General features: G+C 48.8%; 1 protein-coding gene across 1 annotated transcript in view; it reads left to right on the plus strand.

Annotated features, from left to right (window-relative positions):
- The first annotated feature begins 2,903 nt into the window (after window positions 1–2,903).
- Window positions 2,904–26,470, plus strand: part of Nos1 (nitric oxide synthase 1) — a 79,042-nt gene continuing 55,475 nt past the window's right edge. Inside the window, exons 1-2 of the mRNA XM_035444176.1 lie at window positions 2,904–3,613; window positions 14,699–14,825. Of these exons, the coding sequence (XP_035300067.1) occupies window positions 2,904–3,613; window positions 14,699–14,825 (837 nt within the window). The remainder of the gene's footprint in view (window positions 3,614–14,698; window positions 14,826–26,470) is intronic.

Consider the following 26,470-nt stretch of genomic DNA (forward strand, 5'->3'; position numbering starts at 1 on the left):
CTCCTCTATGTAGAAAAAAAAAGCCAGGTCACTGTGGACTGAGACTGTAACAGGTGCTGGAAATGGCAGCTCAGGCTTGTAATCCCAGCTACTGAGGCATGAGGATGACAAGTTCAAAGTCTACCTGAACTACAGAGTGAGTTCAAGTTTAGCCTGGGCAACTACAGCAGACCTTGTCTTAAAATAAAAATTAAGAAGGCTAGAGATATAGTCTAGTATACACAAAGCCCTGGATTCAATTCCCAGTACCACATGAAGAAGGGGAGGGAAAAAAGGGAAAAGGGAAGGAGGGAAGGACAGAGGGGAGAATAGATCCTAGTTTCTCAGGCACCTGCCAAGAGCCCCACCTGTTTCTAGAAGATAGCAGAAACAGAGGCCAAGCTGGGTGGACTGGAGATGGGAGGCACTGTGACATCCTTTATTTCTGGTTTGTTTTCTTTTAGTCCAGGCACACCAAAGGCCAGGTCTCCATTCTATCCTTCACTAAGACCAAATTTGTAATAAATGAGCTTGTGGTCCTTGCCCTCACCTTCTAGACTCTTCTTCCATTAAAGAATAGAGCCTGGAGCCAAATGTGGGCCTCAGAGAGAGCTCTAGAGCCCCAGCTGTCTGTACCTTTGGCTGTGGTTTGGTCTCCAGCAGACAGAGTGTGTATGGTGAGCTAAGGAAGCAAGGGAGCAAACCCATCATCTTTCTAGACAAGGAAGAACATGGTGATTGATCCCAGGTGCTTTCCCCTGCAAACCAGAGCCTAGGCAGCAAAATGCTAAAATATACTCAGGCTACTGCCACGAGGGCCACACACAGCAGAGAAATGCCACAGCGTGAGGGCGATGCATGAATACACAGAGAGAAACACACACAGAGAGCCGCGCCAGATGGAGAAAGCATCCCAGGCTGGGCCAGGGATTCGTTACTCCCCAACCCACACAGAGCGGCTGGTGGGGTTACGTAATGCAAGCTGCAAAAACACTAACCAGCCTCCTTCAAGGGGTTCTGGGGGAGGGGGCCCTCCTTCAAAAGGCAGGGAGACCTCTGTAGTCAACTCCTGTTCCCCGAGGCAGTGGGCACTTGTGCCAGCAGACTCAACCCTGGAGTGGCCCTGGGAAGTTGCTAAAAGGGAAATAAGGCGAGATTCTAATTTGTTAGTCATGATGGCAGATGGGTATTCCTCCTTGTGCGAAGGCATGGTGAGGATGCAGAAAGGAGGCTGAGGATATGGGTAGACTGGGGCTTAGAGGGGAGGAGAGAAATGGACCAAAGGATTGCCTTGTACCCCCCCATCCCCACCCCACCCACCACTGACACATCACACACACACACACACACACACACACACACACACACACACACACACACACACCCCACCCCACCCCCCACACACATACGGCTCGCTTGGCCCCTGTTGGCCTTTGACACCCGCAAAACACCCCAAGTCTCTACACTGGGACAACAGAGGCTTTGAAAACCGAGCACATTTTAGAGAAATAAATATGGAGCTGTGAAAATATACATTGGAAGTAATTAGCAGGTGAATTCAAAGTTCAGGCTTGAAAGGGAAGCTGGTCCATTCCTCCATCATCCACTCTGTGGGACCTCGGACAAGGCACCCAACCTTCTTCCAAGCTGGGGCTCCAGGTTTAGGGACGGGTTTCTGTGAACATCAAAGGAGGAGAAATAACTGTTGAGAAGCGTCCGCGTGAGTCTTCATTTTGGTTTTTTCCTCTTCCATCAGTGGATATTGATTGAGCTTGTTATATGCCATTGCTAAGCCCAGAAGGTCACAGTCTGTCTTCCTCATATTCCCTCACTGGGATTTTTTTCTGTGGTATGCAGGGAACAAATGTGTTCCAGAGTTTTGTGTGGACCTAGCTCCTTGTATCAGAAGTGTTCATAGCATGATGAAGTGTCTATTTTTGAAATTGAAATGAGCTAATGATGAGAGAAATGGCTGAGAGAGTTAGTTGATACCACTTGATGCAGCACTTTGAGCATTAGCTGGAATCCTCCATCCAGGGTACCACTTGATGCAGCATCTGTATCTGTCCGGTAGGTTTTGTTCCTGGTGATGGTGGAGGTGGAGGTTGGTGTGGGGAGGTTCCAGAGTGGAGAGCTCAAAGATTGGTGCCAGAGGAACTTCTGAGATGTGAATGGGGAGTGTTTATAAAACTTAGGACACTAAGGACAATGTGACAAGCCAGATCATTGGCTCCCATGCTGGGAAAGATCAAAGGTTGAGAAATCTTACCCTTGGGTCTCTGGGGTTGCCTAGCCATCTTGGCTGTGGTGTCCCCATGGAGGCCATTTGGTCCCTGAGGGCTTTGATCACAGGGATAAAGCCAGGTAGCCATTGCTAACTGGAAAAGGTGAATGTCCACCTAAGGAAGGCCAGCCATGCCCCAGGCTTGGCTTCAGTACTCCAGGCATCTGTGACTCGGTGTCTTCCATCCCAGCTCTGAGGTGTAGCGGATGCCCCACTCTCCCTCTCTCTTCTCATCCACTCTCATCTTCCTTCTGACCTCTAGGAAACCTACATCACATCTGCATTTGACAAACTGGTGACCAAGATGCCCAGAGATTAGTCCCCATGCTTGTGCGTCACTTTAGACACAGTCATAAGACACAGCCAGCTTCCAGTCTTCCTGCCCTATTGCTTGGGGACACGTCCCTTCACTGCTCCTGACGTCTGCCTGGTCAACCTTGGCTTCCTTAGAGAGCAAGGAAGGAGGTGGGGACACATGAAATCATGCCACCCAAGGCCGAATGGCAATGAGCAGGTGACGCCAAGTTGACGTCAAAGACAGAGGCGACTGAAATTCTGCAACCAGCTCTTTTCCCAGAGTAGCTCAGGTTCCCTGCCAGAGTCATCTTAGCTTGGACACCTTCCAAAGGACACAGACACCATGGAAGAGCACACATTTGGGGTTCAGCAGATCCAACCCAATGTCATTTCTGTCCGTCTCTTCAAACGCAAAGTTGGGGGTCTGGGCTTCCTGGTGAAGGAACGGGTCAGCAAGCCACCCGTAATCATCTCAGATCTGATTCGAGGAGGTGCCGCGGAGCAGAGCGGTCTTATCCAAGCTGGAGACATCATTCTTGCCGTCAATGGCCGGCCCCTGGTGGACCTCAGCTATGACAGCGCCCTGGAGGTGCTCAGGGGCATTGCCTCTGAGACCCATGTGGTCCTCATTCTGAGGGGTCCTGAGGGCTTCACTACACACCTAGAAACAACCTTCACAGGGGATGGAACCCCCAAGACCATCCGGGTGACCCAGCCCCTGGGTCCCTCCACCAAAGCTGTCGATCTTTCCCACCAAACATCAGCCAGCAAAGACCAGCCATTAGCAACAGGCAGGGTCACAGGTCCTGGTAATGGGCCTCAGCATGCCCAAGGCAATGGACAGGAATCTGGCTCAGTCTCCCAGGCTAATGGTCTGGCTATTGACCCTACAATGAAAAGTACCACGGCCAATCTCCAGGACAGTGGGGAACATGACGAACTGCTCAAAGAGATAGAACCTGTGCTCAGCCTCCTCAACAGTGGGGGCAAAGTGGCCAACAGAGGAGGACCAGCCAAAGCAGAGATGAAAGACACAGGAGTCCAGGTGGACAGGTAAGCTACTCGGGTGTGCAAGTGTGTGCTTGTGTGCCGGTGTGCATGTGGAGGCTTTACCTGGCAACCCAGGGGCCAGCCTGCCCACTCGCATGGCTTGGTCACCCTTTATGTCTCCCCGGAAATTCCAATCATGTGAGGTGAGTGGACCTCCTTTTGAAGATGCAGCTCTTGCCATGAAACCTGGAGTCATTAATAATCATGGTCCAGGGGATTGCATCTTCATGTTTGTCCCATGAATGCTCCCAAAGTCCAATAAGGTGGTACGGGGGAAAGACGTGTCAAGAGTGGGGTTCACAGAGATGGAGATGACTTGTTGATGTTGGTCAGGGACTGTAAGACACGGGCACATATGGCTCACTTGGCATGTAGCTTATACCAGGGTCCTGGAGGAGAGCAGGAAAGAGCTGAAGTCTACACCCCACTCTGTAGCCAGCTAAGGACAAGGGAGGCTTCCAAGGAGAGGGAAAGACCACAGAATTAGTTCCAATGCCCCTAAGTCACAGTCTTCCAGTCTTAGACCCTGGGGGTAGAACGTAAATCATTGGGAATGACCCCTCTTGTTCACCAAACCACTGTTTTCGGAGTCTGGTTGAAGGGACCCGGCAGAACTGTGGGTGTTGCCAGCTCCTTCCAAGGGAGGAAAGAGCAGCTGGCCTTGGCAGTCAGAGAGTTGTGTATCCCGCAATTAGGGAATTCCCTCTGCCTCTTCCGCCATCAAACCCAATAGCCCTGCTCTGTGCTGCCAAGACAGGGATGGGGCCACTCAGAATTCAAACCCTGCACACATCTGTGAAACTCACTGAAGCTGTGTGTGATGCTCCAGGATCCCAGAGTTGTATCTGTTGTGCTTATGACACTAGCTGGCCCTAGTCAACTAACCCTATTCCTCAACAGAAGTGAAGATCAGAGAGTTTTCACTGAGACTCTACCAGGGTGGTGGAGGTCCTGGCCAATGGCAGCAGACCATCGGGTATATTCATGTTTCATACATTTGACTGTGATTTGCAGCTGGGCCTGAGGCTATGTATGTAAGGACCCCTTGGGTTCTGTTTCAGGCACGATTGCACCCCCAAGCCCTATAGGATGTAGGGCTTTCCCCCAGAGGACACACAATGGGTCCTGGGTACTCCCCACCATGTGGCTAATTTGACCCTATACCTCAGGTGACACAGAAGACACAAAGGTGCCACATAGCATACAAGGTTCTTGGCATAGCACCATGATATAAGTTGTGAGCATGGTTGCCTTCCAGAACCTGGGTGCTGGTGTAGTTATAGAGTAAAAGGAGTCTGTAAAAGGAGTGCCACACTCCATTCTATAGAAGCCATCACCTACTTTTCTTCCTCCAAGGAAGGTGCAAGCAGTGTGACATAGGACATTGCCCCTGCACCCATCTTTTTGACTTGGGAATGGCTCTGTACAATATTTCCCCCATTATTGTCCTCCTTCTGCCACCACTACCCCCCCCCCAGATTCACCTTGCATGTGCTGAGTGGCTTGACCCAAAGTCATAGATAAGACAAGATTTGAGAGAAGGCCATCCAGGAAGGAGCAGAGTCCTGGAAAGCCACTCAGAGGAACAGTTTCTAGGGAATGGGTGACATTTCTTAATGACACCTACACCCCTAGCTTGGTGACTCATACTCATGCCACACCCAAGCCCACCTTAGTAGCATGTGGTTGGTATAGCCTTCCTTACTTGACATTTTCAGAAACTTCATGTCCTAACTGTGATATAAATAAAGGGCTGTGCCAATCTCTTAAAGAGAGAGCCAGCAATCGACAGTACTGATGCCCATGTGGGCCCTCAGCCAGCAGGTCAAAGGTGTGTGCCCGGACCTGGAACAGCTGCACACACAGGAGCATCAGGTATAGAAGAACATACATGTGTCATCTTGGCATTTCAAGTACCACGGAGTTGTCAAAATTTGTGATACAGTTTTCTGAAATGGGCGATTTCCAATGAGACAGCAGGTCAGTCTGGCTTCACTTGGTACTCCCAGTTTCAGTAAGTTCACACATGGAAGATAGAAGCCATCCATGTCATAAGACAGAGCCCAGGAACGTCTGCCTGCTTCTGTCTACATGGAAGATCCCGTGGCTATTGAGACTCTTTGTCCTTAGGTGGGACTTATCCTTGGCATGGCATGTCCTTCTACCCCCTATGGTACTACTTCCACAATGCAAGGAGCACCTCTGAACCCAGAGAGCAACAGCCCAGGATGTCCTCCAACCCACTGCCATACAGACTCCTGGGGGCCGAAATCAAATGCCAGAGTCAATGTTTTAAATTAGAAACCAGAAGCCCAAAGTCACATTGTCCTTGGGGTCAGTCTCACACTGGCATCCCTGAGACCATCAGAGACCCTTGGTGGGAACAGATATGGGGAATATCTTGCACTCACAGTGACCTCCCTGACCAGATGCTGTTTGGGGCTGAGGGTTGGCACTGGCAACTTGGAGACTGGATGAATTGTTTCCATGCTGAGCCACTTGGGAGACAATGGGGTACTCTACCCAGATCCCACATCCAGGGCACACTCACCAACCAGTGACTCCTAAGGCCACTGGGAGCAGCAGCCACTTGCTAGTTCAGGGTGCTGCCTGTCTCAACTCTGTTGTCCTTCATTCCTCCTATGAGTGGACTTAACTTTCTGCTCCATCACTAAGCTTTATAGGGACCAAATGTGATATGTTACTCTAGAATGACAGCCCCATCTCCCTCACCCCAGGAGCCAGGTGGCCCCAGGAGGCTGTAAACTCAGACTTCTGCTACCTTCTGTATTTGAGAGCGGTCACTTTAAAAAGTGTCAGAGGATATCAAGGTTGCCCAGCTTGCTGCCCTGAGGCAGGGTTCTAAGGAGGCCAAGGTCCCTGGTCCAGCATCCATCTGGAACAGCCGGTCATCCTGGCCCTATAATCAGGAAACCAACTTGCACGCCCCCCATTCACTTTAGCAAGGCACTTGGTCGGTCCCTAAGCACATCTTCAGAGGTTGTGTAAATGTTTCTGTAGAAGTAGGACACATGGCTTCAGCCAGCTTTTCTAAATGGGCAAACCGAGGCTCAGAGAGCTGAAGCCACTTAGCCAGAGTCACAGAGCCCTGCTTGTAACCTACAGGCTTCCCAGTAAGTGTCTGAAGGTAAGAGGACAAAAGAAGCAACTGCGGTGGGGGTATATGCAGGGCACCCACTCTGTGGCAAGCCTGAGTTGGAGGATGATGTTGCATGCCCATCTCTGCTGACCACTCCCAGAGAGGCTGGCCCCACACTAACATCTGTATGTTGATCCCTTCTTAAAGGGATATTCCATATTCCATGATGAATAAAGCAGGGATCAAAGAGGTTCTGTTGTTTATTCCAGGCCACACAGCTAGCAAGCAACCAAACCAGGCTCAGGCCCAAGGCTGTGCTCTTGACCTCTATTGCTCCCAGTGTGTTTGGCTACTGGCCACAGAATATTTCTTCTGAGTCTGAAAGGGTCACCGAGGCCTCCCTACGTTACAGAAGAGCCTCTCTGATGTATGTGTTCTGCAGGGTTTCCCTTCCAGCCATCATCATGGAAAAAGCAGGATCCCCCATCCATTCTTCCTATAGCAGGGCAAGGTGACTGGCCTATTTCTGTGTAGCTGATTAGTGTTTGCTAGCCATAATGGTGTCCAAGAAGGGGCTGGGGAGACGGCTCCCTGGGTAAAGTGCTTGCTGTACAAACATGAAGGCCAGGGTCTCAGACCTCAGGCCCACATAAAAAGTGCTAGAGAGACGGAAAGAGCCAGATCCCTGCACAGTTTACCGATCAGCCAGCCCTGCTTAATTGGAGAGTTCCGCCATAGGGAGATAATGTCTCAACAAAGAAGGTGGACAGTGACCTTCACACACACGTGTGCACACACATGCTCACACACACACATGCACAAATACACACAGTGACCTCAGAGTGCCCCTCGGCTGGGCTGGCTCCAGACTGCCTGAGTTGGCACACACTGCATACAGAGGTCCAAATGGGACTACAAGAGCTCTCCCACAAACTTCCACACCACAACCCAGAGCGACTTCCATTCTCCCCCTCATCAGACACGCGTGTCTTCCCCAATCTGTCCTTCACTGCCTTGTCCCCTTTCTGTCTTGTCACTTGGACACTCATCCCTTCATCCTGAACGAGCTGTGGCAGAACTCACATGTCTACCTCCCCAAAATTGCCCTGTCCCCAGCGGGCTTCTTGCCGCCTTCCACCCAGTGAAATTTCGAGCAAGCATAGTCTCGCCCCTGTTTCTTCTCTCAGAGCCGGGGACTCGCTGAGGAAGCTCTGCCCTCCCCGAGTCACATCAGAGACATGAAGAATAGACAAATAGACATTTGCCGTCATCTCTCTCAGTGACTCATGCCAGGGAGGAAATAGGCCAGAGATTTGGGGGAAGTAGCTCAGGAGTGAGGAGAATGTTAGGTGGGGGAAGACAGAGGTGCCAGTCGTGTGAACGCCAGGGAGAGGGGAGCCTGACAAGAGGGAACTGAGATCCTGAGGCAGGGACCAGCATAAGGGGTTCAAGGGAGTGATGGAAGGCTCCAAGAGATGCAGGGTAAACAGTGGGAGGAGCTTTCTGTGTGAGCACTGAGAATCAAACTCAGGTCCTCATGCTTTCACACTGAACCATCTCCCAAACCTCACTGTTTTTCAGAAATGTAGCACTCAAAGTTACTGAGGGCACCTGCTCTGTGTATCTAGTAAGGCTGGCTGTTAACACTCTCCATGTCCAGGATGGAATAGACGTTGGGTCAGTGCATAGGAACTCTCCTGCCCTCCAGCATCCAAACCCAGCCTATCACCCCAAACTCTTTACTTACCTACTCTTGCAGGTGTAGGTTTAAGGGTCCAGCCTAGCTTGTGGGTATCGGTAATTAGAGTCATGGTGATGACTGAACCCCAGTGCCCCGCCTCTCGTCCCAGCTTCAGTCTCCCTCGTAGGATTTGTTGTCAAAAGCAGACTTTACAGCCTACCCTGGTGGTACATACTGTAATCTCAAGACCTGGAAAACTGAGGCACGAGGGTGGCAAGTTTGAAGCCAACCTGGGCGATACAGTAAGGCTGTCTCAAACAATAAAAAGCATGGCTGAGGGTTTAGAGTGTTTGCCCAGAATGCACAAAACCCTTGCTTCAGTGCTGCATCATGGGAAGCAGGTGTGATGACCTACGCTGTAATCCTAACACTCAGGGTGGAACGGGGGGGCTCAGAAGTTCAATGACATCCTTGACTACACAGTGAGTTTAATGTCAGCCTGGGCCTGTCTCAAAAGAGAAAAACATTGGCATTTGTTTAACAAGACCTCCCCATCAGGGTAAGCCAAGGGGAAAGCTTGGCCAAGATTCCCACATCCCACCTCCATAAATATGGTATATTAACTCCATATTAACTCGGCCCCCAGCATCTGAGACCAGGTCAAAGGCAGCAATGAAAGGCTAGTGCATGGCAGGGAGGATGGAGATGAATTAGCCAACATATCCATGGAAAGCTGGGGCAGGCTTTCTGCCAAGGCCAGCTGCTCCACAGCGGCCCCATCGTCTGGTAACTGCCTCTACCTTCTCTGAGCTGGCACACAGGCCTGACTCACCTGCTCCTTGCCAGGTCCTCAGGCTTGGCCAGTGGTCAGCCATGCGAGCTTTCTGGGGAGTCAGACCAGGCTACCCATCCATTCTGTGAAAATATATGGACCTTGATTCCCGAGTACCCTGTGCTGAGGACCAGCAGGTTCTGGATACTGACCTGATGCTCGGCTTGTGCACATCTCAGCACAGTGTACACAGATATCTTTGTCATCATGAGGTGTGGCACTGTTAGTGTCATGGGATGGGTATAGGAGACAGGAAGCTCAATAAACCTCAATGCCTGGGACAGAGCCCACTGTAAGGAGGTCTCTGGCTCCAAACCTTAACAGTTGAGGCCCAGACAGTCCCAGCAACATCAAGGTGACTCAAGGCAGCTGGGGCAGGCAGACCCTGGACTCATGAGTAATGACAAAATAAAATCATCCATCCACCCTTGCCAAAAGTCAAGAGACAAGCTGCTCCCTGCTTCAGCAGGTTCCTGGTGTTTCCCCACATACAGGGGAAAATAATAAAAAACCATCACCAAGCTGAATTTAACCAGTGGATGGAGTTAATGCTCTCACTTCATTGGCTGAGAGTATCTAGCATCTGAATTTAAAGTTCTGGGCCCAGCAAGATGGCAGCACAGGTAAAAGTGATTGCTGCAAAGGTTGTTGACCTGTGTTTGATCCCCAGACTACATGATGAAGAGAATAGACTACCCTAAGTTGTCCTGATCTCCATATATATGCTCTCTCTCTCTCTCTCTCTCTCTCTCTCTCTCTCTCTCTCTCTCTCTCTCTCATGCTCAAATAAATTTATAAATTGTAATTAAATTTTAAGAAAATACCCAAAACTCTTTATGAATATGTGATTTAGCCAGATATATCTCTCGGATCCCCCATGTAGTCCCCATTCCCAAGGTTGACCAGGTACGATAAGAGTGTAAAAAAAAAAAAAAGAAGAAAAAGAAAAAGAAAAAAAAAATCAGTTTTAGCAAGCTCCTCTCACTGGCTGTGTGTGACCTTGGACAAGTGACCCAATCTCTCTGAGCTGCAATTTCCTTCAATGTTAAGGAATATAATTGTAGTTAGTGTCTTGTTTGTGCTGACTGTGTGCCAGGTACTGTATATATGTGATCTCATGTAGTACCCAGCAGAGGTGGGTGCCCCTTATACTCCAAAGGAGGAGCAGAGACAGCACTCGTCTAGGGTGGACTAAAGGGCACACAGAGGAAGGGAAAGTGTAAATCAGGGTTGGGGATTATGGGAATCTAACTACATTTACTTCAGACTTGTACTTCTGCAGTGTCTAGTGGCCACATGTGGCTAGTGACCCTACCAGATGGTGTAGGCATAAAGCATGTCATCATGACTGGCTATTGCCTGGACAGTGACAATGACCTCAAAGGACTAGAAGTTTATTTATCCTGTCTAATGAAGCTATAACAAAGAATCCAAGAAGGAAGGAGAATCGCTAGCAGGTTGCCCCAGCTTTGTGCCAGGAGGGTCCAGTCACTCAGTCATTGCCTATGCTGTCATCATGTGACAAAAGACACCCTGAGGCTGGTTCTGTGTCCAGACTCACCCAGCTTAATAAGCAAAGCCAAGGGTCAGGCCTGGTTTTGCCCACTCCCCACTATGGATGATACATGTGTGCCACTGTGAGCAGACACCATGAGATACTTCAGGAGCCCTCATCATGCAGATGAACCCCTGAGGTACCAGGTCCACCCCAGCTCCTCTCCTACAGACTTTGGGTCAGGGGTTCTACTCCTGAATTTGTCCTGAGTGCATGGAAACCTGATAGCTCAGCTCTGACATTCCCTAGGCTCTAACTAAAAATGCCCATTCCCTGTTCATCATCTAAAATCAGTGTTTAGCCCAACCACCCAAGTGTTCATAACAGAAGAGGAAGAGGAAGAGGAAGAAGAGGAGGAGGAGGAGGAAGAGGGGGAGGGAGAAAGATGGACAGAAGGAAGGAAGGAAGGAAGGAGGGAAGGAAGGAAGGAAGGACATAAAAAATAAATGTTAAATCTGTGAGCTCCTTCCCTCAAGGTCACAAGAGGATCCACCTCAGAGTTGCCTGGGTGATGGACCTCACGAATGCTGGTGTTCTCACTCTGTCACTTGTAGCTGAGATTCTAAGTATCTTGACTTGTCTTTCCTGCACCCCTTTTTAATCTCAGAAGGGATGTGAGCTAGCAGTCATCAATCAGACCTAGTTTCATACCTCAGCTCAGCTTCAAGCTGTGGGCCTCTGGGGAACACACACTGCCTCTCTGGGCACTGCTCTCTCATCTGTAACCAAGAGCCGTGAATGGCTGTTGAAATCAGATGAAATAACTGTGTACAAGTACCTGGTACATTACAGATGTCCCCAAATGCATTAACCTCTTCCCTTGTCTGCTGAGGCCCCATTTGTGGTCACATGACACTGTCAGCTCAGGAATGACAGAGCTGAAATGGAGCCGAGTGACATTTGAAGCGACTCTCTACGGCCCTTCCCTAGTTAATTGCTGCACAGGTAATCCGTTGACTTGAGAAATGCTGGCCATCAAGAACCACTCCAGGGACGTTTTTGGTGACATTTTAAAGAGGGTGAGACAGAATGTTCCCTCTGATGATGTAATCCTCACCCAGCAGAAGAACAGAAGTGGCTGTGCCATGAGCCAGAGGGACTAAGAGAAACCCAGCCAGGAGGGGTAGTCTGACTCTGTCACAGCAGTGGGAAGGGTTACCACTCAGGGTGCTGCACTCAGAACCAACCTCCCAACTCCTGGTTCATCCCAGATAACAATCCACACAGACCTGGGTGGGGGAAGTCCCCAAAGCTGGGAAGGGAACACAGAGAGCTAGACAAGAGATGGCCCCCAATGCCTGGGACCAGTACCCACAGGGGACACAAAGTAGTTGAGTGGCCTGAAGTTGGGGATGAGATGTGACAATGAGGTACAACTGCAATTGGATGCAGGGTCAGCAGAGGGTAGCAGGAGAGCAGGACAGACGTGGCACAGGCATCTGGGCAGTGTGGTCCAGTCTTCATCTCTGAGGATGGCTACCCTACAGGACTCTGCTGACATAGACTCAGCCTGGGACAGTCAGAAGAAAGGGCAAGAAGCCATGGGGCTTCATATGCAAGAGATTAGGTTCTGGAGTCAGGCACAAGCCTGTGGCTGAGGACCATGTGACTTGAGCTAATGATTTCCTGTATCTGCACCTCAGCTTTCTCTTGTGATTATTTTGGTGATGCTGATGGTAGTCATGATGAAGAGTATGAGGAAAATGACGACGGTAATGGTGATCGTGATGTTGCTGGTATAGTAGCAGTGATGATGATGGTGAGGATGAAGATGGGGATGATGGCTTGGGTAGCAATGATGGTGATAATGAGTGCCTTAGGGTTTCAATTGTTGTGAAGAGACACCATGACCACGGCAACTCTTATAAAGGAAAACATTTAATTTGGGTGGTTCACAGTTCAGAGGTTTAGTCTATTCTCATGATGGGAAACATGGCCGCATGCAGACAGGCATGGTGCTATAGGAGCTGAGAGTTCTACATCTTCATCCACAGGCAACAGGAAGTGAATTGTGACACTGGGCACAACTTAAGCATAGAAGACCTCAAAGTCCACTCCCACAGTGACACACCTCCTCCAGCAAGGCCACACTTCCTAATAGTGCCGCTACCTTTGGGGGCTATTTCAAACCACTGCAATGAGGAAGGATGGTCATGATGATGGTGATGATGGTGGTCATAATAGCGATGCTGATCATGGTGATGGAGAAGAAGATAGTGATGGTGATTGTTTGGGTGCCACTGATGGTGATGAAGGTGATCATGATGGTGCTGATGATAGTCCTGATGGTGTTGATGGCAAAAATGATAGTGATGGCAATGGTTTGGATAGCAATGATGATGGTGATGATGTGACAAAGATCATGATGATGACAGTGATGGTGTCACTGGTATCGGTGTTACTGCTGACGAGGAGAGAAAGCCTGAGGTTTGTTTCTGAGGGTGGTGATGATAGTGACAGTGATGGTGAGTAGAGACAACACTAAAGGCCTCTACTTCAGAGTAAATGTAAGCAGCAGGCTCAAAGCTTTGGCTTTACTACCGACCGCCTGTGGCCTTGGCCCTGAATAAGTTATTCACCTATAGCAGTGATAAAATAATGAGACAGGAGCAACTTAAGCGAGGGGGGAGTATAGCTCACAGTTCTAGGGTATAGTTCATCATGGTGGGAATGTCAAGGCAGCGGGAGCTTGAGGCAGTTAGTCACATTGTGTGCGCGGTCAGGAAGCAGTGAGTGATGAATGCTGGACCTCAGTTCACTTTCTTTAGTCCTTCCTCCCTGGGAGCAGTCATGCCCTCAGTGCAGATGGGTCTTTCCATATGAGTTGACCCAGCCAAGATAATTCCCCACCAGCATGGCCTGAGGCTTGTCTTCCAGCTCACCCTGGACTCTGAAGTTGACAGCAGCTCTAACCCTCCACAGTCCCTCACTTCTGTTTCCCATCTGCACCATCCGTGAATGTGTGACAATGGTGATGGTGGTTAATCCTCGCTCCCACCCGTGGATCATCTCAAGTGTTATCTGCAGCATTGTAAATGTGTGATGATGGTGATGGTGGCTAATTCTCACTCCCACCCCATGGACCCTCTCAAGGGTTAGATGAGTCAAACACACACAAAGGGACCAGATGACCATTCACCTGGTACAGAGTTTGCTTGCAAATATGAGGCCTGGGTTTGGTTCCCAGAATTCACATAAAGCAAGGTTCCCAGGCACTGGAGATGCAGAGGCAAGGGGATGGATAGGGTTTTCTATTCTGTGGTCCCATCAAGTCCATGATCTCTTTACTTGTAAGAAACTCATAAAGCATGCTGGATGGCTCTTGAGGAATAGCACCTGAGGCTCACCTCTGGCCTCCACATACTCCTGAGCACACACACACTTGTGAACCACATGTATACTGCTTAACATGTGATAAATGGTAACTGACTCCAGTTGCCATTATGAGTGCTATTATTTTCATTGCTGGGTCGCCAAAGCTGGTGATTTTTTTTTTTAAGAAGCCCAAAGCCTTGGTCAAGGTCAGAATGAGTCTTGGGTCTGGCCCACAGGATTCCCACCCATCCCATGCCCTGTCTTTCTCATCATGAGCTGTTCCAGGTGGGTAGGGGTGGTGATGATGACAGATATGGGAAGACTCCGGATTCTCAGGCCTGGGAAGTGGGAGGAGGGGTGAGCAATGTGTGTGTGGCAGCCACACTGAAGTCACAGACACCAAGCCTTGCACACGAGCCCAGAAACTGCCTTCCCACAGCACTGGGGGAGGGGGCAGTTCCTGATGAAGATGTGTGGGCCCACAGGCTACCCAGAGAGACCGGCAAGTGATCTGAGCTCCTGTACAAATGCAGGACTCCCAGATCAAGGCCACTATCCTGCTATCACTCTTCCTCACCCTTCCCTCCACTCCCCTTGCCTTTCAGAGAACTGGATGGCAAGCTGCACAAAGCTCTGCCCCTGGGCAGTGAGAATGACCGAGTCTTCAATGACCTGTGGGGGAAGGGCAGCGTCCCAGTGGTCCTCAACAACCCATATTCAGAGAAGGAGCAGGTAAGTGATAGCACTGGTTGCCCCTTTTGGGTGGGGGTGAGAGAGGGGACGGGAACGTGGGATCCCAGAGCCACTGGCATGGAAGCTAAGCCATGAGGGCTGGGGTGGGAAGATCAGCTTCAAATCTGGATGTGCCATGTTTGGGAGTGTTTGGGAACTTGCCACTTTTCCAAATTTTACCTTCCTGTTACTACCAGGAAGGGCACTCGAGTTGCCTGTTTTAAAGACATGAAACATATAAGACTCTAAATATTTTTATAAATTTATAAATCTAAAGATATTTATAAAAAAATAAATCTAAAGCCACCAAATAGCCTCACTAATACCTCCCCCCCTCAATACCAACCGTAGAGACCAACAATAACAGTATTGGTTTTTTTGTCATTTCTAACATCTCATGTATAAACAGACAAATGACGCTTGTGTTATTTCCATACCTTTGTAACAAATGAAAGTACATTTGCACACGTCTGTGCTCTTTCATGTATTAACAGGTCTAGGAGAAGGTAAAAGGGGACAGTGTCTTAATTAGGGTTTCTTTTGGTGTGATAAACACCATGACCAAAAGCAACTTGGGGAGGAAATGGCTTGTTTCACTTTACAGTTTCCAGATAATAATCCATTACTGAAGGAAGTCAGGACAGGAATTCAAAAAGGGCAGGAACCTGGAGGCAGGAGCTGAAGCAGAGGCCATGGAGGGGTGCTGCTTACTGACTTGCTCCTCATGGCTTGCTCAGCCTGCTTTCTTATAGAACCCAGGACCACCAGCCCAGGGATGGCACCACCCACAATGGGCTGGGCCCTCCCATGTCAATCACTGATTAAGAAAATGCCCAACAGGCTCACCTACAACCCAATCTTATTAGGCATTTACTTAACTGAGGGTCCCGCCTCTCTGATGGCTTTAGTTTGTGTCAAGTTGACAGAAAAGTAGCCAGTACAGAAGGCCTGGTTCTTTTTCATAGCTGTATAATACTTCACTGTGAGGCTATGCCACCTCTATTGAATAAATCCTTCATAATGGACACTTGGTGCTATGGCCGCTCTTTGGCTGTGACAGCTGGCCCGTGTGGCATTATATAGATGCCTCATTTGGCACCAGAGCAGACTTAGGAGAAAAAAAAATTCCTAGAAGTGTTAAAGTTGAGTCAAAAGTCATTTCCACTTACAACCCAGTGGCTATACCCATCTTACCAGATAAGTGGCGGGAGCGGGGGGGGGGGGGCTGTTTGCCCACAGCCTCGCCAGCTCCATCTGTTACCGAGTATTTTGGTCCTTGCCAATCTGCTGAGATGTGTGTTGACAGCTGAGTCACCATCCCTTCTATCCCTTTCTAAGACTGCCTCAGCTTGGCCGGAGACCAACAGCTACTTCTCTCTTGCCCCGGCAGCTGACAGGCCAGGCCAGAGTGACCCTTGGAAAGCACCCATGTCTCTTGCCAATCATCCTCACCCCACATGAGGTGACTCATGGGAGGTCTTAAAGAGGGGAGCTGTACCCCCTTTTCTCAGCACCTACCCACAAATGGAGGCTTTCAGTCCCTCTGAGCCAGGACTCCAAGCCTTTCCACAGGGCTTCATTGTTGGGTGAGCCAAGCCTGAGCCACAGTGGAAGTGGTTGCTGATGGTTAAGGAGGAAGAAGGCGGTGTGGGGAATTCCACAATCCCACTGGCTGACTCTCCCGCAGCCGGTGACACCCAGGAATGTTTGTGGGGTGGATAGCATTAAACTGTCCTCAAAAGTCAAGGTCATATTTGAGTGGGGTGGGCTCAGTGGCTGAATACGTGTTTAACAAGGAGGAGGTGCTGAGTCCACCCCAGCAAAACAAAAACAAACAAACCAAGGTCACACTGGAACACTGAGAACTCTTGTTCATGGACAAGAAAACAAACAACTATGGTCTTTTAAAATCCCTTCATAATTTCTTTTTGTTGTAGGAGAGGGAGGTCCTGAGAGTGGAACCTGGGGCTTGGCATGCAAGTACAAAGCACTGTACACTGAGCTATATCAGCCCTTGGTTTTTTTAAAGTATAGCCCAGGCTGGCCTTGAACTTGTGAATCTCTGGCCCCAGTCTCCCAACTGCCAGGCTTATGGGTGTGTACCACTACACTGGTTTATAGTTCCTTTCTTTATTAAAAATAAAGCCATGTGTGCTGATAACCTTCCCAAGACAAAGATGGACAGGAAGTGGCACCTCCAGCCAGACCCAGGCTCTGCCACAGTCTGTCAGATGTAAAGTCTGTCTTCCTAAGAAATGAGTCTGATTTTTTTTATTTATTGCCATTGTTTCAGAGTTTTGCACAAACATAGCAATGTTTCTTCTTTAAAACATAAACTATCTAGCCATATGTGAGCCTATCTTATTAGGGAGTGTCTTAGTCATTGTTCTGTTGCTCTAAAGAAGCACCGTCACCAAGGCAACTCAAGAGAATATTTAACTGGGGGCTTGATTACACTTCCAGAGGTTTAGTCCAATGTCATCATGGCAGGGACCATACAGCATGAAGGCAGACACTGGAACAGTAGCTGAGTGCTACATCCTGACCCACAGAAAGAGAGAAAGACTCTGGGCTTGGCATGGGCTTCTGAAAGCTCAAAGCCCACCACTCCCAGTGATGCGCTCCCTCCAACAACACCACGCCTCCTGATCCTTCTAATCCTTTTAAAAGTTCTTCCTGGTGACTATGTATTCAAATATATGAGCCCATGGGGACCATTCTTCTTTAAACCCACCAAAGAAGAATGGTAGTCTATAAAAGCCAACCTCCTCAGTAGACTCTTCACTTAGGGATAGTCCCTAACACCCACTACTGTCACCATCTCAGCAAGACTAAGTGCCCATTGTCATTTTTAGCACATGGATGCTGTTAGTTTTATTTGTACAGTTAGGATAGGAGATAAATCTTTTTGTATCCATTTGTTGTTACTGTTGTTGTTTAGTTTTATTTTGGGGTGCTAGGATGACTCTACCATTGAGCTATATCCCCATTCTTTTGCATTTTTCTAAGATTCCTTTTTATTAGCTTAGTTATGTGTATATGTGTGTGGGTATTGTACACATGAGTTCAGGTGTCTACCAAGTTCAGAAGAAAGTCTCAGATCCTCCCGAAACTGGAATTACAAGCAGTTGTGAGATTGCCAATGTGGGTGTTGGGAATAGAACATGGGGCCTCTGCTAATGTGTTACCTACACTTGGCTTCTGAGCCATCCAGCCCCTCCCCCATTCTTTTAGATGAAGTCTCCCTAAATTACCCTCTCTGACCTTTAACTCACTGGCTAGCCTGAGCAGTTCTTCACCTTACCTTCCTCCTGCCTTAGTCACCTGAGTAGTTGTCCATGTCTTTATTATAAACAAAGGGTAGAAATTGTCTAAAAGGTCCCTGTGTGTCAAGGAAGATAAGAAATGAGGAATATTATTATGTGTTTAGTGTACACCCAACCTTTTGAAATTTGCTAGTTTGCAAATTTGAATTTGCAGGGTTTTGAAATTTGTTAGTTTACCATTGGAGTTTCTAATGCCCTGTTGGTGGTAGCCTTCGGGTTTGGCTGAAAGGAGTTTGGGGAAGAAACAGAAGCATTCTTGACATTTCTAGAAACAACTGGAAGTCCCTGGCAAAGTCTGAGTAAGGGAAGGCTATGACCACTTCCTTCCATGCTGTCTACCTTGTTTAAAACGGCAATTTAAAAAATAAAAAATCACCTTGATCTTGTAGTTTGAGGAGTAGAGCCCAGTACAGAGAACATGGCAGGAATGGTTTGGGGATGGGCTTCTTAGCCAGCGTGGCAATAGCAGGATGGAGTGGAGTGCTGAGCACGGAGGACCCAGTAAGATGACCAAGTGGCTTTGTCCGGGAGACTGGTCCAGAGACCAGCAGTGAGGGGTTGGGTCCATTCTACATCAGATACTTAGCACAATCCATGACTGAAAACTCCAAACCATTGGTCTACGCTATCTTCCCAGATCCATTGACTGTAAAGTCAGGCTCCACATTGCCTTCAGAAATGGAGCTGGAAGGAACTGAGCATGCTGGTGGCAGCCTGTCACCCCAGCACTCAAGAGGCTGAGATGGGGGGTTGCAAGTCCAAAGGTAGCGTGGGCTACATAGTGAGACCTTTCTCAAAAAAGAAAACACAAGGGCTGTGGATATAACTGACGTACTAGGGTGTTTTCCCAGCATTCAGTTGGGTTCTGTGTTCAATCCTCAAGACAGAGAGTGAGTAAGTGCATTCTTTGATACCCATGTTTAGGGTACGTTTGCTAGCTCCAGAGATAAGGAGGCAGCTCTTGACTCATCAGGTTCTCATCCGTACCCTCAAGGCTTTCATGGAAGCAAGTCAACAGAGAACTAGTCTTGTATGACGTGGCCTGTCTCACACTCCTGCCACTGTTGCAGCCAAGATGGTTCCTACCTCTGTCTTTCCTGCCATGGTGGACTGTACCTGCTGAACTGTGTAACCAAAATAATCTCTCCTCCCGAAAACTGCCTGGGTCAGACATTCTGTCACAGTAGAGATAAGGGAATATAGGGAGAAGAGATGAGCAGCAGGTCTCACGTTATTTATCTGCTGTAACATTTTATATATGATGATTATCACAGAAGGGCCTTAGCTTGGTGCCTCAGGGGGTGTGGTCATGAAAGAACAGCAGAGATCCAGTAGAGTGTCTCAGAAATTCAAACCCACAGCTTGTCAGTCATAATCATTTGTTTTTACCAGGAAACTTTTATCTACTTTATCCTGGGCAAACTCCTACTTGATCTTTAAAGCTCAGGTCCAATGTTACCTCTTAGGGTAAACCTCTCATGCTGTCTGATGAGCCACACAAATGAATGTGCACTTGGTCATGAGGCTCGTGAGAGCAGGGAAGGTGGAGTTTGCTTTTCTCTGCTTGCTTGTACTGCAGGGCTATGCACATGGGTTTCGAGGAAGCCTTTGGGAGCACAGGAAGCAGCTCATTCTGCCTTCTATCAGGGGCCAGATGCAATTTGTGCTGAGGATGTGCAAGATGAGGTGCATATCTTGGCAGATCAGGAAGTAGAGCTAGAACAGGAAGTGGGGCAGAGCTGTCGCTCAGTGCCAGTCACCCAGTGATTCACTTCCTCTAGCCAGGTTCCCAGCTCTCAACATCACCACCCGCTGGGGTCCAACCATTCAAAATGTGAGCTTGTGAGAGCCATGTCCCGTTAAGCCAAAACACTCTGTAGGACCTTAGGAATGGAACCTGGCCCCTCTCAATGCCTGCTTTCATTGATTGTCCATGTCCCTTGTGTGCCCTGGTTGCTCTCCTAATGGAGAAGTAACTTTACACTGTCTGGAGGCAGATGCCTACTTTCAGAGTCTAATCAACCACTCATCCAATCCACAATGCACAGGCAGGGAAGGCTCCAGGCTGGAAGTGGCTACCTCTGGGGTCTATGCCCTCTCTCCAGCACCCCATCCTGTCTCCAGCCTCATGCTGGTTGAAGGGATTACATAAGCACTCCAGTGCCCTCCCCACCTCTTACCTCACTAGGAGCTGGCATTTCCTCTCCCTGGGGACCCAGGGATTCCTAGCTGCTTTCAAAATCTCAGAATCCATTGTGATGAAAGTACCAGCACCTTAGCATCTGAATGCCAAAGTACAAGGCAGGAGCAATCAGTCTCCTGCACCCATATCCCTAGTCTGCAGGGGAGACCTAGGACCTGCTCGGTTGAATGGCCAAGGGACAGCAGCCCTGTGGACCTGGGCAGCAGAAGGACAGAACAGACACTCTGCCTCACAGTTTCCAGACCATGGTAACAGCAGGGGACCTCAGTCAGACCTGACCCAGGCTTGTTAGTGATGTCAAAATAAATATATCCGCCATGGTGGTTAACACTACCACCATGGGATGTACAGCTGTTAGAGCCGAGGGTTTCTTGGCCATAGCATGGCACCCAACAGTGCTGTAGATGGGGCTAGGATGGCCCCATCCTCACTGGTGATGGCCATCAGATGACTACTTAGCATGGAACTGAAACCTCCCCCTCATCACAAGGGCTCATTGCCTCCTGCGGGGATGAAGTGAGTTAGCCTATGGAATATTGGTGGCAACCACAGCAGCTGTGCCTGGTACTTACTGAGCATTGTCAGCGCTATGCTGAGTACTTTAGGATAGCCGTCTCTTTCCATCCTCAGCCCCACCCAGAGTTGTAAAGTACTGTATGCCTTGAATCTGTACTCATAGATTCATAGGGGCACAGACAAAAATTACTCACAACATTGCGTCTACACAGAATGATGTAGACTATGGTTTTTATTACACCCTATCTAAAGCAGCAGCACAGCTACTTGGGGAATGTCTCTAGAGATAACAAACTATGTAGGAAGCTGGGCTGGCAAGATGGCTCAGTGGGTAGGAGCACTTGCTGAACAAGCATGAGGGCCTAAGTTCAAATCCAGCACCCACATAAAAAGCTAGGCACAACTATACATGCTTATTAACCCCAGCATTTGGGGCTGGAGACAGGAGGATCTCAAAAGTTTTCTGGTCAGCCAGTCTAGACAATGTAGTGAGCTTCAGGCTCAGTGAGAGACCCTGCTTGGAGGGACAAGGCAGAAAGTGAAGGGAGAAGACACCTAATGCCCTGCATCCTGTTCTGGCCTCTGCAGTCACAAACATGTGACCTGTACACTCAAGTATATGCAATACACACACATACACACACACACACACACACACACACACACACACACACACACACACACACACACCTCTGTTGTCCTTATATTACAGTTGGGGAAACTGAGACACAGAGATTTAGTGTCTCAGGGAGGACTGGTGAGTTCTAGAGATGACATGTGACCACAGTTCCAAAGTCCCACCATCTCAGAGCCCACCCTCAGCTTAACGGGGCCTCATAAGTGGCTAGAAAATAAGGTCATCATCTCTTATAGTAAATAACCCAAAGAATTGATGAATGAACACTGCACACCTCAACACAGTGAAGACCACGATCACCAGGCCTGCTGCTAACATCATTGTAAGGGAGAAAAATAAAAACCTCTCCTTAAAGCCAGGAACAAGGGCAGGTGAGGTGGTTCAGTGGGTAATGGTGCCTGCTTCGGAGCCTGAAAGCATGAGCTTGGCTAATTATTATATCATGCACATGAGTCTGGGATTAAGAAACTACAACTCTCTCTTTTATCAGCATCCTGTCTGTCCCCCACATCTTGACCTGTGTCTCCTGAGGACCAGTCTCTTAAGTACACACAGCCAGTCCTGTCACCTGTGCCTAGTTAAACAGACACCTGGCCTCTCAGACCCTTTGTTTCATCATCTGTCAGTGAGAACTGGAGAGCTGGTAGATAGGTATGGGTGGGGCCCTGCTGGGCACCAAAATAGGCATTTATAAGAGATTACTCAAAAACAGACAAAACTGAATGTGGTCACATCACAGAAGGAGTTTACTACATGGCCATCATTTCTTCATCAGTTATTTGCCTTGACTTCTGGAAGCATCACTCCTAAAGCAAGCTACATGTGCACACTTACAGCAGCCATTGCACTGTGTCATTGGCAGCAGGTGGGAGTGAGATCTCAGTGAGTCATGTACCCACATGACCCATATATTCCACCCAGCTGGCCCTGGGAGAAGCCATTGGCTCTGTTCTGGCTGACATCTTGGGAGGCCAGTGGGCTCCTCCCTCCCTGAGAGCTACCTTTGATGTCTTGAGCATTGAGATGAACCCCTCCAGTACAAGGCCAGCACTTGACTTACTTGCCCCACCTTGCTTGGCTCAGCTGGCCCATGCTGAGTCCCACTGCCCTTAGGAAGCAGACCCTTCAAAACCATGCTTTCCAGAAACTTCTCCTGAACAGACCCTTCTGTCCACAGCACTGAGAGGCATAATATAGTTTCAGTCAATGCCTTCTTCCCTCTATTGAAGCAGTCTTTTTGGTGACCCCTGGTCTTTATAGGTTACTTAATCAAAGACTGTCACCAACTCTGGGGAGATGGCTCCATCAGGAAAATGCTTGCTGCACAAGCATGAGTTCCAATCCAAGTTTAAATCCCCAGCACCCAGGTAAAAAGCCAGGCAACAGAGTATACACCTTTAACCCAGTACTAGGGAGGCAGAGACAGGAGAATTCCTCCAGCTCGCTGGCCAGCTAGTCTCACCAACCAGCAAGTTCAGTGAAAAACCCTGTCTCAAAAAATAAGGTGTCGAGATATTGAGGGAGACACCCAATAGGGACTGCTGGCCTCTACATCCATGTGTACAAACAGGTAGGAATATGACATACATTCACACATGCACATGCACAGCACATGCACACATATATACACTCATGTGCACATGCATGCATGAGCACACAAGCACACATACCCCACATGCACACCAAGACACCAAGTCCTGCTCTCTGGTGGTCAGATCCAGGATGGAGCCAGGAAATGGGGTTTGAATGGCCTAGACCTGTGTTTGGGTTCAGCCCTGTGGGAACTTCCACATATTCTGCTAATGGTTTGTTTCCAAAGCAAGTGTGCTTGGTGCAGGCTGTCCCACCTAGTGAGGCCATGGCATTTGATGGGGAACCATGGAGAATTCTCTGAATGTTGAGTCACTCTGTGGCTCTCTATCAATATCCTTTCCCATAACCCTAGCTCAGGCTGAACTGCCCACCCTTTTCCCAACTGATAGCTGAGTTCACCCCTTCACCTCCCAACGGAGATCCAGACAGCTCTGGAGAGCCCTCCCTTCATTCCTTCCTTTACTTTTGAAAGGCTAAAAACATGTGTATTTAGCAAGTTCACATGCAGGACAAGACCCAGTAGAAACAAGTCACAGGTATTTTCAGGATTCATTATTATAATTAACTTCTTGGGCACATAGCCATTCTGGTGTGGTCACAGGGCCAAGTTCAGAGTTATCTAGAAACATGCAACTATCCAGAAGTCTCCAGGGTGGAGGTCAATGTGAGTTTGCTAGCTTTTGGGGGAGTGCATGCACAGGTGCACATATGTGCAGGTACGTGTGTGTGCAGGTGCACACGTGTGCAGGTACAAGTGTGTAGATGCACATGTATGTATATTTCTGTGGATGGGGAGGTCAGAGGTCAATGCCAGGTGCACCCTCCATATCATTCTCTATTATTTTCTTTTTTGAAATTCCATGCATGGATATCCATCCTGCATCCCCTCCTTCTGCCCCCCCCCCCGTCCCAACCCCAATATACCCCCTGTCTCCCTCCCAACTTCATGTCCTTTTGTGGTTTTTGTTTTTTTATAACCCACTAATCCAGTGAGTGCTGACTCCACTTGATTTTCTGAGCTGGGGTCTCTCACTGAACCGGTTTTGACTGGAACAACTGGCCAGAGTGCCCCAGGGATCTACCTATTCTCTGCCTCAATGCTGGCTTTTTCCATGGGTGCTGGGGATCTGAACTCAGGTCCTCAGGCTTGCACAGCTAGCACTTCAGAAACTGAGGCATCCCTCCTTGGCTCACATTCTAGTTTAAAGACCTCTTCATCTCAGGGGTCTAAGCTGCCTCCCCTCTCTCACACTAAAACAGATCTACTTCCCATGTACTCCTCTTCCCCACCCCCATGGACGAGAACATGGAACAATGCAATGGTGAAAGGGAACAGAGTGAACAGTTGGCAGGTGTCCACAGGGTCACTGCAGGGACCAGATCACTTTGGACACAATCCTTGCACGTACCCCACAGAAATCATTCCCCAGGTCCTAAGCACAGTTGGTTCTGTCCTCCAAGCAACAATTTGCCCATGGCATGGATGCTGCATCACCAGAGCCCATAACTGGGTTAGGCTGGCTCTCCTGAAGAAGTAGTCCCCACAGGTTGGAGCAGGCGTTGCCCAGGGTTGCAGGAAGATCACAGTAGGTGGCGTCTAGCCCCTGTGGTGTGATGGCCTGATGCCCAGCTTGGCCCCGGCTTGCTGTCCTCATTTCAGGGCAAGTCCAGAGGAGGCAGGTTGACACAGGGCTGTCACAGAGTGGCCATGGCTGGTGCCAAACAGGGAAGAACGGAGATGCTGGCTGACTCTGCACAAACTTGGGCTCAGTTCCAGGGCTTGCTCACCCAGGCTACATAACCCAGTCCTGACAACCTGGTGCTTTGTGTCATGGTTACAACAGAGAGAGCCCAAAGTCAAGATGTGGGCAGAATGGCTATAGCCTTATGATCACAAGGCTTTCTGTCTGGGTTGGGGTGTGTCTGTCCCTGAATTCCCCTTTTCTACGTGATGCCCGCCATGTAGTGTCAAGGACTACATAGTGACTACATTCTAACTTGTTGCCTTTATAGAGACCCTGTCTTCAGTTGGGATACTGTATCAATTTTTCCCTTATTATTGTGACAAAATACTCAACAAAAGCATCATAGGGGCGGGAGTATTACTCTGGCTCACAGTTGGACGGTGGAGGGGAAAGCAAGACCGTTACATTGTATCTACGTTACATTGTATCCACAGTCAGCAAGCAGAGAGAGAAAGATTAACGCTGGGGCTCAGCTCACCTTCTCCTACGTCTTCAGTCCCAAGACCTCAGGCCATAGGACAGTACACTCACAGTTGGGGTCTGTCTTCTCACCCAGCCCCACTTCCAGAAGATCGACCATCCATCTATGCCACCCCCACCACCACATTGTTGAGGAAGCATCTTCAAGACTCTCAAGCCCTTCCTCCCACAATCCTCGAAATCCTTAGCATTTCAGTTTCATGGTGGTGAGAAAGCAATATTTATTCTGTAGAGATTGTATTTCAGGTTTTGCTGGAATTTTCATCCCAATCATCATAGCTCCCTATCAGTGAGAAATCACAAGGAGAAACACCCAGTACTCTACTGAGAGTTTTGCTACTGAGCCAGGATGTCCCATGGGTTAGGGGTCATAATGAATTTTCTTCTTATGATAGTTTCACTTTACAATGGTTCTGTCAGGTTGTGACCCCGTGAAAAATCTAGGCAACTCTATTACTAGCCCTTGGCTTCCATCAGACCACTCACTCAAGCCAAGCAGCTTCATGATTATCTGTCCCCCCGTAAATCAAGATCTGACCAGAGTCCCTGTACATTTAGGCCACACCACGGTTTCAAGGATGCAAAGAGCAAACAAACAAGAAAGTCAGACATGGTGCTTGTAACTTGGACTTATAACTTACACTTTGAGAAATGGAGAAGGGTGGACCCCTGTGGCTCACTGGCTGGCTAGTCCATGCTACTTGTGGGCTCCAGGCCAGTAGAAGATCCTGTTTCAAAATAAGGTAGATGGCGCCTGAGATAACACCCAAGGTTGACCTCTGACCTCTACACACACACACACACACACACACACACACACACACACACACACACACACACGTGCACAAAAGCCCACCTGCAGGCTTGCTAAGTGCTGTGAAGGTGTTTAACATGTGGTTAGAATCACTGGAAAGCAGGGCACACAGGGCTATTTCCTAGAAATTCTGGAAAGATCTCCAACCCAATGGCATTTAAGCAAAATAAGTGGCAAGATTGGAGACATCCTTAGCTTTGGGGACTCTATCATAATTACAACATAATTATAACACAAGAAACCATGAACAGGTGAGGCCCATGACTCCAGCTACTCAGGAGGCTAAGGTAGGAGGATAACAAGTTCAGGGTTGGCCTGGGCTACACAGTGA

Source organism: Cricetulus griseus, chromosome 4, assembly GCF_003668045.3.
Source record: "Cricetulus griseus strain 17A/GY chromosome 4, alternate assembly CriGri-PICRH-1.0, whole genome shotgun sequence".
NCBI lineage: Eukaryota > Metazoa > Chordata > Mammalia > Rodentia > Cricetidae > Cricetulus > Cricetulus griseus.